At 41.0% G+C, this 17,712-nt stretch overlaps 1 protein-coding gene across 1 annotated transcript; it reads right to left on the reverse strand.

Moving 5' to 3' along the window:
* Positions 1 to 90: 90 nt before the first annotated feature.
* Positions 91 to 17,486, reverse strand: LOC149921127 (gastric triacylglycerol lipase-like). Its single transcript, XM_090162111.1, has 9 exons — positions 17,403 to 17,486; positions 16,042 to 16,243; positions 11,924 to 12,038; positions 11,702 to 11,858; positions 10,865 to 10,957; positions 10,637 to 10,795; positions 2,245 to 2,316; positions 823 to 891; positions 91 to 336 (listed from the first exon to the last, which is right to left on the reverse strand). Exons 1-9 carry the CDS (start codon positions 17,484 to 17,486, stop codon positions 91 to 93), a joined length of 1,197 nt encoding a protein of 398 aa, XP_090018237.1.
* Positions 17,487 to 17,712: the final 226 nt, after the last annotated feature.

Here is a 17,712-nt window from a genome sequence, read left to right on the forward strand (position 1 = left end):
TATAAATTCTTGTTTAAATATGATATCAACATTTTTTATCATGATATTTGACTAAGAATTAATTAATGGTTATTCTACATTTAATGAATATCATCTATTATTATTGAAATTTTGGACAATGAATTGGTAGACGTATTTGAAGGCATCTACAGCGTATACAAAATCAATGTGTTGATAGTTGTCGATTTCAACGATGAAATCTTCCACTAGAACACCCGGTTTCAAATTCTGTCGCAAGAAGTCAATGTCTTTTTGCGTGGCCAAGGAATCACCGTTGCTACTGTAGAAGGCCAAGGGAGCCGTTATTTTGCTTACATCGTACTCCGGTGGTACTTCCTGAAATTGGAACAAATTTTAAATTACTCCTCAAAAGACGTAGTGGAACCAGGAATATTTGTTAATGCAGGCCGAGTAGAAGAGGTAACCCCGAATGTTATATTTTGGAGTTCCCTAAGAAAGATTTAAGGGCCCCTTTTTTCTTTCTGAAAGCTAGCAAAATAATATGATAACTCCTCAAAATTTCAAATTCTACGCTCCTTGTAATAAATTTCAATAGAGTTTTAAGGAATTTAAAAAATAATCTACAGAGGACTTCGCTATTTTTAAATTTTGGGTCCCCTTGGTAAAATTTCGGGGCCTTCGTAAAATTTTAAGGTATACCCCGTTCACGGATTTAACGCTATTGGAGGTCAATTTTGTAATACCCTAATTCTTACCAGATAGCGCTTCTAGTTTGAACCGTAAATTAAAGTCATCTGGTATAAGTAAAAGCATTAAAAATGAACCTCCAATGACTTGGCTCTAAAGGTCTATTTGACGTACCGATCCGTATTTCTCCACATTCTTTTCTGAACCGAGATCGTACTTTTGAAATCTATCTGCAGAGATAACCTAGAATGTCAAAATTACAAAAATTAATTTAAGAAACCCCGATTAGTTTCTTGGTTAAGTTGTCAACTTCTTCGGGAAATTGGTTCAGCATAAATTCGCGTATTTAGATGGTTATGAGTATATAAGGGCACTTCTATCAGGAGCCGATCTACTTTAGCAGGTAACGAACAAAATCTCCACTGCAAACTACGCCCGTTTCTACGAGAACCATATCTAGAACATATCTAGTTTCTGAACGCAACTTTATTACAACCATCAGTGTATAATATTGTTACATAAGTCTGACACTTCCTATTCTTCACATGCAAAATTTTTACTAAGAGCTATTCACAAGGGAGACTGTATTACGGGCTTCGTCGCCGTTTTGGGTCCACTGGCTCCCGCGTCACACGTAGCCTTTGACAGCGCCTCGCTAGGGGGAGATTTTCTTCTTGTGATGACGTAACTCCCATACTAGCTCTCACCTGTCAGTAAAATATTCCCCAAAATGAAGAACTTATAGAACAACATTATAGACTTATGTTACAACATATAGAAATCAAATTTCTATGTCACTCGCAAATTTTTATAGGGCTACAAAGGCTCCCAGAAATAAATAAATACATTTCTATGGAATTTAGAGAGATAACATCCATTACAAAATTAAATTTTAGGGAATTCCCAACAAAATTGCGCGTTCAACCAAATGAATTCGATTTTTGACACTATTTATTAAGACTACATAAAGGGGCATGCAAAAGCTCAGCCAGGATACAATTTTTCCGAAGTTTGGGCAAATGGTTGACTAAAGTTACTGGATCTTAATGAGATCAGGACTGATCATAAATACATTTTTGAGGATTGTTGAAAATAAGTGTAACCACGGACAGTATTATAGAATACTGTCCGTGGTGTAACGAAACCGGGGATGCATTTGAGATGGAAGACGAAAACGACCCGCGATATCTTACTATAGGGCTAAAATAACTACTCCGAGGTCGAGGTAATTGCTAATATATAAAATCACATTAGTTTTAGTGTCAGTGGAGGGAAGAAATTTAAAGAAATTACGCGTCAAATAGTAGCGCTTCTTTAACCCAATGGAAAATTACACATGACGTCTCAAGAGACGGTTTTAAAGGGTTCCACCAGCGTCATAAGGGGAGAAACACTTGCGCGGCTGAACCTGTGAGAAGGGAGGAATACACGATAAGTTCGTCTGGTCTGCAGCACCATTCTCCGTTAATGGGAAATACCAAAACCATAAGGTCCATTGGCTAAACGCTGACGCATGCTCTTACTTATCGTACCTGGCTAGAGTCGTGGGTTTGTCCTTAAATTAATATTTGATGTGAAATGATAGATTCTGAATACCTGGCCGTAATGTACGAGGGTGTAGGTTGAAGTTCCTGCATTGTTATGGTATTGATAAACTGGTAGCCTTGTCTGCAAAATATTCAACATTTAGTAGTAAAACTTTTTATTAATATAATTATTTAAGTGTCTTGTATTTAGTGGAAACTACTGGCTATACATGTAAAGCCAAGCATATATTCGTGTTACAACTATAACCGTGATACTACCTCCGAAATATGCGATAATCAGATTGATATCTTAATTTCAGGTAGGGAACGAAATCAATAGTCGAGAATGAGCAGAAATGTTAGTTTTGGGACAGTTGTGAATAGGCGGAAATGAGAGTTTTGAGAGTATTAATGAATAGGCGGAAATAGGAGTTTCGGGACTAGTAATGAATAGGCGGAAATGGGAGTTTTGGGACTAGTAGTGAATGGGCGGAGGATGATTTTTGGTAATAGTTGTGAATGTATGGGAATAGTGGTGAATGGGTGGGAATGGGAGTTTCGGGACTAGTAGTGAATGGGCGGAGGATGATTTTTGGTAATAGTTGTGAATGTATGGGAATAGTGGTGAATGGGTGGGTATGGGAGTTTCGGGACTAGAAGCGAATGAGCGGAAATGGTAGTTTTGGGAGTTTCGGTACTAGTAATGAATAGGCGGAAATACGAGTTTTGGGACTAGTAATGAATTAGCGGAAATGGGAGTTGCAGGGCTATTGTGAATGGGCGGAAATGGTAGTTTTGGGAAAATAGTGAATAGGCGGAATTGGGAGTTTCCGGACTTGTAATGAATGGGCGGAAGATTATTTTTGGTAATAGTAGTGAATGAATGGGAATAGGAGTTCTGGGAATAGTGGTGAATGGGTGGGAATGGTAATTTCGGGAATAGTTGCGATTAGACGGGAAAGGAAGGGAATAAGAAACTGTATGAAATGAAATGGAAATAGTTGGAAGACACATTAAATGGGATGGAATGGATATTTGTCTCCTTTCCTCTTGGTAAGGGCGAAGACACTCTGGTGTATGCGTATAATATCTTCCCGCAATTATGAAAACATTGGTTATAGTTGAATTTACGCATTTTCTGATTCATTGTTGGTACAGTGTCGTAAGTGTAAATGATATTATGAATAATAAATAATAGTAATTTGTTCAAAACATTTTGTGAAATTATAGCTAAGGCTTAATTTTTATTTTGTAGTCTCTGTTAGAAGTACTTTAATTATCGAAAATGAATCTTATACATGTATGCAATCCAACAAGTGTTCAGATTTATAGCCCGGTGTACATATTAACTATGACCACACCACCGCAGTTCTTCAACATTATGCCCTACGCCAGCGTCCATAGTAGGGTGGTTCAAAATAAAATTATTATAATTACCAGGCCACTATTAATTACACTATTACTCTATTAATAAGAAATATGGTATAAGAATTTCAGATTCCTAGGTGTAAGGTAAGAGGGTGCTCAACGCACCTTAATTTTTCGATAAACTGTCAATTTTTGTATTTGTTGAAGAAAAAGAGCAATGAAGATATTTTTATCAACGAAATCTTATCTTTCCGTGCTATCCTTTAGAGATAAGATTTCGATCGTATAGAAAACCACCTGTCGTTTGACTAAGGTGTGTCATTTAGCTTCCGCAGTTCTTGCAGTAATGTCGCTCCAGTACTAATCTAGTAATATTCGTTAATTGTATATAATATGTAAATATTCTTTTAATGCCATCATTAATAAATTACTAGTTAGTTATTTAAAACGTCGTTCAGTTTGTTCACTCCTAAACCCTCAAGCGAATATGCCATGCGTGCATGTTGTAAACTTCAACAGGTTATGGACCCAGCACGCTCCCACTGCGCAAGGCTGCTGAGAAGCCTATGAACAGCTGAGTCCTGGTTCCAGTATTCTAGTTCCTGATATTCTCTACAACCTGATCCTGACACACTGTATCCTGAAGAATGGATGTACTCCTTTGCCATGACATAGACAAACTGTCTTGTCCTGAGAATTGGCGGAGCTGGAAGAGGCAGATCAACGATGTCCTGATCATTCGGGACATTCATGAGATTATCACGGGACATGCATCAGATTTATAGCCCGGTGTACCGGAAAGATTGAAACCACACCACCGGAGGTCCATCATCAAATGCCCTACGCCAGCATCCACACGCCCGGACAGGTGACAAAACCAGCATGGGTAGCAGAACCCTACTACTGATGGTCGCACCCTCGACGCAAGCCGCTCAACCACGCAGAAGGTGCAGCAATGGGCCGACCAACGCGCCACTTCGCACACAGCAGTGGGAATGGGAGCGGATGCTCTGGCAACGCCAGCCGACACCCTACCTAGAAAGGTAGAGAGCCAAGCCCTTTGGAGAGAGCGCCTAAAGGGGAACGGTGGGCACACAGCAGCCCGCATAACCTGGCACAGCTGGCACCGGATATCCCGGTGGAACCCCAAAAGGCCGGGAGATGGGTCCGCCGTGCCCTCATACGGAGGCCCGCAGCCCCACAGCAGGCTACTCAATCCGCCGAGACGGCCAGTTTGCCCGGCCCCTCTCCGTCAGCCTGGGCCGAAGCCCAGTTACCAGCCCACACCGGACCGAAGTCGGAGGTGGAGATAGGACCATTTGGACGGAGCTAACATTTCCCAGTGCGCCACCGCCCGTGCTGGGTTACAAGAGCCGGACCCCGACTCCCCGGTAAAGCCACCAGTTATTGCACACTCCGACCCCTCGTAGGCCAGATTATCACGGGAGACTGGACAGAACCGATGAGAACCACGACGTCAGAAGTGACATTTCCGGCGGCTTTCAAGAAGTATCAAGTAGCGTTCAGTACCGCCCGCACCATCATTTGGTAAGCACTTTCCGTCAAGGTCCAGAACATGATTGCAGACTGTGAGACGCCCAAAGAGATGTGGGATAAGCTCCTCGAGATTTTCGAACAGAAGTCGACAAATCGGTTGCGAAAGCTCCTTGCACAGTTAATGCGAGCTACAAAATTGCCAGATGTCAACATGGCAACCCATCTCGCCCAATTACGTTCCTTATGGGCTGAAGTACTGACTACTGCTAAAAGAGAAAAAGATATCTCTTTTGATGACTGCATTCTGGTTGCTTGCATCTTCGAATCCTTGCCGAATGATGAATATCGAGAATTCAGTATGCTGTGAGACACGCTTCCCCAAGAAAAGCAAACTGTCGATGAACTGCAACGACTACTGATCGGCCGTGCGACCCGAGACGGAGATGCTTTCACGGAATCAACCGGGCTGGTAGCTAGACGAGAAGGCAACAGTAGCATTCAATCCTCGTCAAGGCAGAGTTCCCGAAAGCAACGCCCTAGGTGTTCCTACTGCAAACGATATGGGCATCTGACCCAAGACTGCAGAAACGCTAAAAGAACGTCTAGAAGCAAAGGCACCGACGATGAAATCCCGACAGATCTCCTAGCTGCGAACGGCTTCGTGGCTGGTTCATCTGCAAAGAGGCTCTGGTTTTTTAACTCCGGCGCAACTCAGCACGTCACGAACGACGACTCGAATTTCACCAGTTTTCGCACTTTCGACAGTCAGGCCATGTTACAAGTCGCAAATAAAGCTCGGATGACTGCAGATGGAGAAGGGGACATTAAAGTCCGCGTCAAAATCGGCAAGGCAGTTGAACACATAGTCATCCACAATGTCTGGTACATCAGAGACTTCGCCTGCAATGTTCTCTCCCTCAGGAGCGCCATGAAAAGTCGAGTTTCTATACCGTGTGGATATGCAGGTGGTCCAACCTTCAAACCCTATCCATCTTGCCGCCGTTTCAAGGAACAAGCGAGACAAAGTTCTTCGGTCCCGAGATGTAAAATCCGATCCCGAGCGATGTTCCTTTGAAACTCCTATCCCTGCTCATGATGATGTCACCAGACAGGGAGAGCAGATGTCAGAGTCCAGCAGCCGAGATGAGATAGTCAGATCCGATGAGGTATGCCGAGACGAGCCATCCAGAGCTACAGGTCCTGTCCTTCGAGATCGATCGACACTAACGTCAAGGAAAAACACTTTCTGCACATGCACTCCAGTCGACAAGGTCTTTCTTATCTGCGATGTACTTCCGAAGACGCCAGAACAGACATGCTCTAGTCACGTAAAGGTCAACTTACCTCACGAGAAGAAAGGTCATTGGGAACCGTTGAAGCTTCCACGAACATGACCCGATACTACAACACCGCCAGAACCTGAGTCTTTATCACTCCAGCGATATCTTCATTGAGGGCGAGTGTTGAAGAAAAAGAGCAATGAAGATATTTTTTATCAACGAAATCTTATCTTTCCGTTCTCTCCTTTAGAGATAAGATTTCAATCGTATATAAAACCACCTGTCGTTTGACTAAGGTGTGTCATTTAGCTTCCGCAGTTCTTGCAGTAATGTCGCTCCAGTACTAATCTAGTAATATTCGTTAATTGTATATAATTTGTAAATATTCTTTTAATGCCATCATTAATAAATTACTAGTTAGTTATTTATAACGTCGTTCAGTTTGTTCACTCCTAAACCCTCAAGCGGCTATGCCCTGCGTGCATGTTGTAAACTTCAACAGTATTTATGGTAGGCTATCGCCAAAACGCCCCTCTAGTTTTTTCTAAATGTTGTTGGACTTTTCCTTTTCAGTTTCGGTTTTATTATACGTAATAAAGTTTTGGTTTTACTTTATGGGTTTTCAAGTTCGCTTTCTTGAAAAGAGAAATGTTATCAACTCGCCAAACAAACCGTATCTTTTTAATTGGTGTTCGGGAGCTAGTGCCCTGGTCGGATTAAAACAACTTCCAACGATTAAACAAGTGCTACAACGATTCCATTACCATTTAAATGAGTTAAAGAGTGTGCAAAGTGCCGGTCGTGCATCAGTTGATGAGGTAGTCATAATTTAGAATGAAGCAGCTGCGCCAATCAGACTTTTTAAACATTGCATTGTTAAGCTTGAAAAAATACATAATAATTGTTTGTTATTGAAGAAAAATAAAACCCGTGCTTCTGGGACGCAAAGAGAACGTGAACGACTGTTTCAACTTGAGCTTGATAATCTTTTTGATATTTCTCATTCTGATGCGATGAGTCTTATGAAAATACCAGAAGATCACCATTTCTTATTGGACCAAAAAGGAAAAAGGGAAATGTTTATAAGTACCGTGGACAAGGATCTAGCGAAGAAAAAGGAGAGAGCTTTTCAGCGTCAAAAAGCAGAGGATGTGCGTCGTCAAAAACATTTAATAAATTTCGGAGCTTCAACGGCTTCATCTTCTAAATGTGAAACATCAGATAACATTTTGCCGCTTCCAATAAATTTTAGTTCTGATAGCACATCGTCCGATGAAGACTTTATACCCAGTTTCTCTTCCAAAAAATTTAAGCCAAACCACAAGGAAGGTGAAAAGCAAAACGCAATAAGTACGTCAAATATTTACACGCCTCATGTCACCAGTGCATTGGACATAAATAAAGTAACAGACCGCGAAGCGGTTAGATTAATGGTACCAATTGCAGCCGCCCTTGGTTATGATCCAGCCGCCCTGCCTCTTTCAAGAAGCACCATTCAACGAAAGCGTAAGAAGGCCCGAAAAGAGGCTACCGATTTTATAAGAAGTACATTTACTCCACAGTGCCCTTTAGTCAGGCACTGGGACGGTAAAATTTTACCAGATTTAGTCGGCTCATTGAAAGTTGATCGTTTGCCGGTTTTAGTATCTGGTGATGGACAAGAAAAGCTTCTCGGTGTGCCAAAGTTAACGGTTGGTACAGGCGAAAACTCTGTCAGTGCTGTTTATAATTTATTGGAAAAATGGGGTGTGGTAGAAAATATCAGGGCTATGTGTTTTGACACTACATCGGTTAATACCGGCCAAAAAAAGGGGACTTGTGTTCTTCTCGAAGAAAAGATTGGCCGTGAACTTCTATGGCTAGCTTGCCGTCATCACATATTGGAATTGGTCTTAGCTAAGGTGTTTGAATTGTCTTTTGGTCCTTCATCTTCCCCAGAAGTTCCCATGTTCAAGAGATTTAAGGCGGTTTGGAGTAAAATAAATCACGACAGTTATAAAACATTGGATACAAATAAAGAAACTGATCACTTAAAAGAATCGACATTGACCTGGTTAAGCGAGCATTTAGCCGATAGACACATTCAACCTAGGGATGATTACCTCGAATTAATTGAACTGACAAAGGTAGTATTAGGGCAACCACCAGAAAAAAAATTCATTGGCGGGCACCAGGCCCAATTCATCACGCAAGGTGGATAGCAAAACTTATATATTCCCTAAATATTTTCCTCTTTCGAAATCAACAGGACGTGTTCAAGCTTACTAAAAGGAAAGCTACTCAGCTTGAACGCTTTGTTCTATTTGGTGCGCTATTATACACGAAAGCTTGGAGCGAAGCCCCCCTAACAGCAGAGGCCCCAGCAGGAGATTTAATTCTATGGATAAATCTTAAAAATTACTGAGTCATAGACCCTAAAATTTCAACATCTGCAAGAGAAGTCTTGGAACGGCATCTATGGTACCTATCAGATGAACTAGTTGGTCTTGCGCTTTTTTGTGATCAAGTGACTTATGATATTAAATCGGAAATTGTGAAAGGAATGGCATCAAAGCCAAGCAAAAGAATGGTAAGGGGCAACCCAGTTATATTAAAGAAAGAAGGCGTAAACCTAGGTTGTTTTGCAAGCAGCCGAACAACAAAGTTTCTTCAGTTGTATAGACGATAAACGGCAAAGAGCGGGTAAAAACACTGCGAGTGGTAAACGACACCGCGGAACGAGATGTGGAACTTTTTCATGACTTCAACAAGCTTATAACATTTGATGAAGATGAGAAACAGTTTCTACTGCAAGTTGTTGGAGCTAACAGAAAAGACGTTCCAACTGAAGCAACTAAATCATCTGTTATGAAATCTCTCACAATAAATGTAAAATGATCTAGCACATCATACAAATAAAGTTTTTAGTATTACGATACAAAATACTGCTGCATTTCATATTATTTTAATCCTCGAACGGAATATCCGATTTTGTTTTAAATATAAAAATAAGGATAAAAGTAAAGGTCAATGAGCACCCCTTTCTGGTTGCTCTTTAAATCTTAAACTTTGTCATAATACTCTCAAAAGCAGGTGTAAAATATATGGGGGGTGCCCTACTTCGTACAGAAAAAAAACATTTTTCCCCATTGGTCTGTGAACCACCCTAGTCCATAGCCCAGACAACATGAGAACCCGGACAGTTGCACCTTCGACGCAAGCCACTCAACCCAGCAGAAGATGCAACACTGGGACGACCAACCCCTCACTTCGCACACAGCAGTAGGAATAAGAGCGGATGCTCTAGCAACGCCAGCCGACACCCTACCTACGTAATTAGATAGTCATACCATTCAGAAAGAACTCCTAAAGGGGAACGACTGGCACACAGCGGCCCAAGTAACCCGGCACGGCTGGCACCGGATTTATCGGTGGACCCCAAAAAGGCCGTAAAACAGGACCACTACCCCACAGCAGGCTACCCAATCCTCCGAGTCGGCTAGGTTGACTGGACCCTCTCCGTTAGCTTGAGCTGAAACTCATTTTCCAGCCCTTACCTGACCGAAGTTGGAGGTGGAGATAAGACCATTTGATCACAGCTAAAAACTTCCAGTGCGCCACAGCCCTTCTGGGTTACAAGAGCCGAACTCCGACTCCCGGGTAAAGCCACCAGTTAGTGCACATTGTGACCAATTAAGGGCCATGTATGCAAGCCAGTTACTTTTATTAGAAAACTGGGAGCATATAGTAACAATGTTTACCAAAATGAAATTTTTATTTGAGCTCCATTATCGCAAAATCCAACTGAGTTTTATTTTATCGGATCATATAAATCTATTTAGTTAATTATCCAATGGCTTTTGATATTTTAGGCGCTGCTTAGTGGTTTGTAGCGGGGATAATCCCTAAAATTTCTAGGTCTTTCGTAAAGAACCCGTTGGAGATCATATCATTTTTAATTTCTATCAAGAACATGTTCAGGTTAATAGTCAATATAAAGTCTCAACAATACCTTTAGTTTTCATAGTTCCTTGAAGATATTCGCGTGCACGAGGTGAGAGAGCCTTCAATCGCAACGGACTCTCGCCCCCCCCCCCCCCTTATCGGGGAAAAGAGGGAAAGAATACACGCCCAAAACGTGGAGGGGCATGGTTTTTTCACGAGGCCAACAGGGTGCTGCTCGCGTATTCTCTGCTAACCTGAATAAATTATCGATTGCCACTATTGACCATTATTTGGAACTTAACAGATAAGTGTATAAATATTGTTATAAAAATAGAAATCAAAACTCGACTTTAAGGTGGTTTAAGGACATTGAGAAACAAATTTTAGACAGACTTGGTTCAAGTGTTTTGAGTCCACGCCACCGAGGATTTGATCCGGAATTCGGCAAAGTCCAGCAGTGATTCCGTTTCCGCACGAAATGGTGCTGAGTACACGACTAAGGGCGCCATTTGGCGGGAAATAGCCTTTGGTGCCGGTTAAAGCGCTCATAGCCTGGAAAATATTTAATTGTTAAATTTGACAAATTTGTGATGGTGTTATTAAGATATGGAAGACATTTACGGTAATTATGTCCTTAAATTGGTACAGCTTAGTAATGGGAGCAGTGGCGAAATTAAGTTTAGCCACTGGAGACATACAGGCACCAATTTTAATCTATATAAACAATAAATACATATTATTATTAATGATATTGCAAAAATATAAATATAAATATGAGCCCGCGCTGGAAATCGCGTACTTGTAGAAGTGGACACGTAGCTTCATTGCGAACAATCTACATTCCTACAAGTTCCACGTGCACGCTTTCAAGGGGTCTAGCAGAATAAATGCATACTTTGATTTAATTAACTTAATTTTATTTGGGTGTTTACATAAATGTATAACCATGTTCCACAAGTGTGTCAGTTACTCGAAATAATTACTGATAGCTTTATGTAGAGTGAAGTATAATTGACGTCATTCCCAACAAGAAAAGCACCTCTCGCGACGAAACCTGCAGTGTTGGTCACGAATGTATATTGTTACTGGTGGAAGGATAGGGTGTACATAAGGACCGCTAATGGGTCTAATATAATTTTAGCGCGTTAATTATAGGTGACTTAATAGAGTCTGTACACTACTATATGCTCCATCTAACTTTTATTTTATTGTACAATTTCTGTTAAAATATTATATTAATTCAAATAAATAAGAATCCATTAAATATATTGCATGGTACCATAAAAAAATATTATTTCTTATCAGTAGTTTGGTGTACCAGTATATATGGCGAGAGTTTCTCCAGCCAAAGCCGTCGAACCAGACAGTGAGCTGCCCCTTAATAAGCCGATCTTGGTTCCAATTTCAAATTATTTTCATATTCACGATCTTTCTAGTTGAAGTCTTGATTATTCTTACTTTATCATTGTAATTGCTTTCGGTGGTTGTTGACAAAAGAACAAACAGAGTGGTTGTTCCCAAAGAATGACCGACGTAGTACAACTGCCGTTGTCCAGTAGTTGACAAGACGAAATCAATCATGGCGGGTAAATCCATCAATCCCATTTCGTTCCAGCTAAATCGAGACACAAACGGTAACATGATTTAAACAGTTGAAAAAGTTATGGTTTAGAGATTCACCTGAATTCCCAAAACTTGGGGTCGTTGGTTTTCAGTGTGAGATGTTCTTGGGAGAAAATATTTCCCCTGAAATTTCCCAAAAAGACATCGTAGCCTTCGTCCGCCAGAATTGTTGCTGACGGGAAAAAATGTGTTTAAAAATATGTTTTACATTTGAAATTTTAAAGGTACATTATCAGCCAATTTCTGACCTATATCATACTCTCAAATTTCACAAATTTCCCGAACCAATTTCCAAGATCTGGACGGAGGGAATGGGGCTTTGTACTTTCGTGCATAACACCGGATTTCCTTTCCCATGAAACTTGTAGAGGTTAACGGTAATAGTAAGTGTAGGGGGCTGTTGGCTCGCGTGGCATGAAGGGCTTGCTACCACCCTCCTACGCATTGTAACCCGGCCTTCTGAATTATTGGCTTTAAAAGTCGCTCGATGACTTAGGCCTAAGGTGGTGCCTTGGGTATTAGCACAGCTGAATTATTCCTCTATGCTTTGCTGTCCTTTCTTATCATTAGGATCAATGTTCCGAATTCTTTTGAGGGCCCCTTATTCTTTGGGTAAATTTTAAATGACCTGACTAAATAATAAAAAGGACCGACTTGAAAATAAAAAAGGTCATTGGTCGTTTTTTTTACTGACTTTTAATGTTTTCTTGCAACCAAAAAAATTTGATACAGTCCGATAAAAAAATTGCGATAAGATAACAAATAAGACAACAGTTTCAGCTGGTTAAATCAGTTTTAGCCTCCGAAGGGTCATTACAATGTCGAGTATTGTGTTGGACTACACATCCGGCGAATCTTCAACTGAAGGTGAAGCAAACGAGCATCGAGTAGTATTTCGTCAAAGTAGGAAATATTTTTTGAAAAGAAATTACGCCAATCGCGAACAATCAAAGGAACAAATATCTGCACAAAATTCATGGAGACCAAGATGCACGAAGACTTGTAGTTCCGGTATGCGCATCTATATTATAAGGAGCGCTTGGTACGTTGGTCGTACGTCCCAGCTTTCTGGAATGTTTGCTTAGTCTGTCACGAAGTCAAAGGCGGGGCGGTGAAAAGAAAGCCAGCGCGGGACGGAGAGAGAAGCTGTTGCCTTTCGATTTGTTAGTGGCTCAACTATAGCCTTTTCTGTGTTTGTGATTAGGCAGTAAGGGTACCGGGCGAAGACAAAGGCGGCACGGGACAGAGAGAAACCGGGACTGCCTATAGGTAGAGATAGCGAGGAGCCAGCGACTTCTCCCCCCCCCCCCCGCCTCCCACGCTGAAGTAATTATAGTCGTCCTTGAACCACCGACGTTCGGGCTTTGGATTAGTCACGAAGGAAATCGGGATGTCAGATCTGGGAGGAGGAATGCGGCCATCTTTTCGACACTCCCGGCCTTTCCGCCATTCTGAGAGGAAAGGAGGTCTCTCGGTCTCTTCAAATTTTAAGGGACGAGCGTCTTTGTTTCTGTTCGTCATAAGGGTGGGGGGAATCTGAAATTGGGTACAGGGGGTTTACAGGTACAGGGGTTTACAGGGGTACAGGGGGGTTTGCGACGAGAGAGAAAGGCGAGTTTTTTGTTATTTTTGCGGGGAAAAAGGGTACCCCGGTAATTCTAGCCTGGGGAAAAGGGGGAGGGGTGCCTTACTGGGGGGTTTGAGACGAGAGAGAAAGGCGAGTTTTTTGTTATTTTTGCGGAGAAAAAGGGTACCCCGGTAATTCTGGCCTGGGGAAAAGGGGGAGGGGTGCCTTACTGGGGGGTTTGAGACGAGAGAGAAAGGCGATTTTTAAGTTATTTTGGCGAGGGAAAAAGGGTACCCCGGTAATTCAGGCATCGGAAAAAGGGGAGATGGGGTGCCTCATTGGAGGGTTTGGTTCGAGAGAAAAAGACGAGTTTTTATGTTATTTTTGCGGGGGAAAAGGGTACCCCGGTAATTCTGGAATGGGGAAAATGGGGCAGGGAGGTCTTACTGGGATGGAGTGCCTCGAAACACACAACTAGCCGAGAAGCCCACCCGTAGAGGGAGGTCTTACTGGGGTGCAGTGGCGGACTGGCCATAGAGTGAACCTGCCCGATGGCAGGTGGGCCCCACGGACCGTTCATGAAGTGGGCCCCTCAAACATGATAGCGTTATAGTGGTTAAAGCTGGGGCCCTTTGTCTTCTGGCAGCCCAAAATATTAGACCCAGTCCGCCACTGCTGGGGTGGAGTGCCTCGAAACACACAACTAGCTGAGGGCCCACCCGTAGGGTGGGCTTCTCGGCTAGTCTACTATATGATTGTAAGTGGACCCGTAATTGTCCAGTAAAAATGGTGCTCTCCATTCTTAATCACTGCCTGGAAGTTACGCAACATGAGACTGAAGTCACTCACAATTACGAACTAAGCTGCGTTGAAAACCGCATTACATGAACTTTTCAAATTGGGGGTAGCATTCAACCAGGCCATAATTCGAAAAAAACTCACTGCCGCTGATGTCTAGCAGCACGAAAAACAAAACAAAAAGTTGTCCTGGAGATTGTTCAACACGACGTCTACAGCTGTGGAACGTGAGGGTGGAGTTGGAGGACTGGAACCCGGCTTCATGTTCGTGCAATATTTTCCAAAAATATTTCATATGTAACATATTTTAGGGCTGGCTTTAAGACTTCATAAGTCTCACCAGAAGCGATCGAAGAACTTACCGATTGGACAAAAGAGAAAGTGCGGTAGATCTAAAAAATGTACCAAAGCATTACATCGACATTAATTGTATTTTTTTACTATTAAAACATTGATAAAATGACTGGCTAAAATTTATTAAAGGGTCAAGTGGGCATTTTTATTTTAGTCAGCCTGTTTAAATGGTACTCTTATTCTTTGAGGTCCCGCCCGCGCCGCAGCACCCGCGAGGCCGTCATTAACGCGACTGTTTCCAGAAATAGTCTGAAGCAACATGCAAGGCGATCTGTTGTTAAAAATCTCACATGGATATGCCCCTTTCCATAGAAAATATTTTGAATTTATGAATAGACAGAGTGAATATCTTAATATTAGCGTCAGCCCACTAATTAGTTTAGAAATAAAATGAAGTTGGGAATCTATACGCTCGGTATATTTATAAAGGATGCTTTGGATAAGTCTGGCACAAATTAAGAAGCGTGCTCTTTGTTAAATACCTGTTGTGCAATATGGGAACCAGTAATGGTGATGTAAAAGTGGAATTTATGCCCCCCATTGGGCTTAGAAAAATACTCTGAAGATATCAAGGCTAGTAATGAGTTTTTAAAGATAAAAATAATTAAATTGAACAAAACAAAGAGATTACTTAAATTATCATCGGATTTATTCGATTCTGGGGTTGAATTGGGAGTTCTAAATATAAAAATGTGGATATTACAGTTCAAACTGAAACATAATTCACTATACATAGCTGAATTATTCTCACCATTTATTAAAAATTAAAGTTGCAAACTTTTCATTGGTAAAATAACATTCCCGCTCAAAAGTTGGCAACAGAGAGGTGATGGCAAACTTGAGTCTTTCTAGGGTGGTTAGAGAGGAGGGGTGCAATATCTGGGATTTTTCCCTTCTACCCTCAAATACAAAAATTGACTCTACCACAATTGGCCGACATTAATCAGCTGGAAAATATTGATGGCGGTGTGAACAAAACTTTTATGAAAAAAAATAGGGTTACATTAGAAAAAGATGCCATCTATTTTAGGCGAACGAACTATTTTTCGATTTAAAAAAAATGCCCCACGATAATGTACCTTATTTAAAGGTAGTTTAAAGTAGTTAGATGGTGGATCAACGAATTTCTAGCAATTGCCACAAGGAGCGCTATTTATTTACGCTTACGGTAAAATGTCTGTAGGCAAGGTTCCTAGTACGAACCTCGATCCATTTCTATGAAAAAATGAAACGCGTGCGATTGTCTTCTAAGCTTAGTTGATTATAATTCTTTCGAAGAAGAGCTCTCTGTGTAATCATGTTGAAAATTTATATCGTAATATACCAAAGTCCAGATTTGTTTGCGTGTGGAAGTGAATTTTTTGCCCCTACAATTACTACTCCCCCATTTTCAAAACACTTTATACTCCCTTTAAAGACTTTGATAGTTACTACACGTACTTAAATGTAAATATACCTAAATTCTGATAGGCGAAAAAGTTCATGACGTATTCCCAAGACGCTGACGTTTGTCCGTGAAGTATGAGTACTGCAGGTTTATCCGCTTCATCAGCATTGTTAATACCATGAGGAATTCGAAACACTCCCAGAATGTATCCATCGCTCGTGGTCACTTTGTATTCTTCCACCGGGTAGCCAAGATCGCGAATTAACTCGCTCTAAACCATTAAAAAAAATCTAAGGTATATTAACATTAAACTAATCCCAAAGGATGGTAAAATAAACTCTTTAGATTAAACCTTACGTCATAGAAGACGGTAATTTTGAATTAAGACTACAGCCGTCTCTAGATTCGTCGTCGCGCAACTGTTTCGCAGACAACCGATTCGAGAAGTCCACGAGCTTTGCTAATTAATAATTCATCAATGAAACGAGAGATGGCGCCACGTTTGCTGTTGTCTGGCGTCTGCCGCCATAATGACAGAATGGAATGGGATTACAGCATTAGTCATACCAACCTGACATACTTCAGGAGCTAAAGTTCGTCTACTTTTTTTATCACATCACGTACATGGCTATGGTGTGTGTAAGCTTGGACAAATCAAATGGTCGTTGGTTCAGTTTCATCTTTTGCGAAACGGATTAGGGAGTTAAAACCGCCATTTAACCGAAACTATATTAGGGCTCCCACGTATCTGAACGTTTGGTCATTCTAAAGACAACGTCATGTTCTTATAAAATGTTTAAAGGGCAACGCAAGTGAGCTGGCAAAAAAAGAAAAAGCAGCATGCTTTTCATCCCCCCCCAACCCCTCACTAGGCCTTGGCAGAGACGGGCAGAGTCAACCGTAAATTTCGCACTTTACTGACTTTACACACATTTGGCAGCTCACTTGTGAAGCGTTTCGTCTCGCTATCTTGACCGCGCTCTTCGGAATAGGAAAACGTAGGCTTTATATGCTTTCTACGGGGATATTTAACATTATTTCTATTCAAAATCTTTCATTTAAACCGTGATCTTTAAAATAATATTATTTGAATCAGTAAGAGAAAGCGATTTAGCCTTTTATAAGTTTTAATTAAAAGTCTAAAATAGTTGAAAAGAAAAACAAATTTTGCTTTTTTACAAGTTTGAATTAAATTTCTAAAAAAGTTGAAAAGAAAAACAGATTTTGCCATTTTACAGTTTAATAAAAATTCTGAAATAAACCCATATATATAATGAAACTAAGAGCAAATATTACGAATTACGATACGGTATAACATTAATCTTTTAAACACATTTTGTTCATTTCTATTAGTAAATTTCGAATTTCTAAATGCATCATTATAAAAACAAACCCTAAATTATTTTGATTTCCTATTTTCACTATCACACCCGCCACATTTTCAAAGTGCTGTACATGGTAATTTGGCTTTTTTGCAACTGCACTGACTTTTGCACCCTTTTTGGCAACCACATTTTAACATTTCGCGACACGCTTCACCCGCAGGCGCTTGAGTCATCCAAACTACTTGCCATTATCTTTTTTAATCCATCCATAATTTTATGGATCGGCTAATTCTGGGCTTTTACTGAGTGACTGACCCCAAACGCATCCGGCCTGGTAGGCAACTCTCAGAACGTGCTGAATTAGGGCGTTTCTTGTTGGGGGAATGTTTTCAATTTCTCTATTTTTTTGGGTGAA

The sequence above is a fragment of the Leiobunum rupestre genome, chromosome 11 (assembly GCF_980474605.1).
Source record: "Leiobunum rupestre chromosome 11, qqLeiRupe1.1.hap1, whole genome shotgun sequence".
Classification (NCBI taxonomy): Eukaryota; Metazoa; Arthropoda; class Arachnida; order Opiliones; family Sclerosomatidae; genus Leiobunum; species Leiobunum rupestre.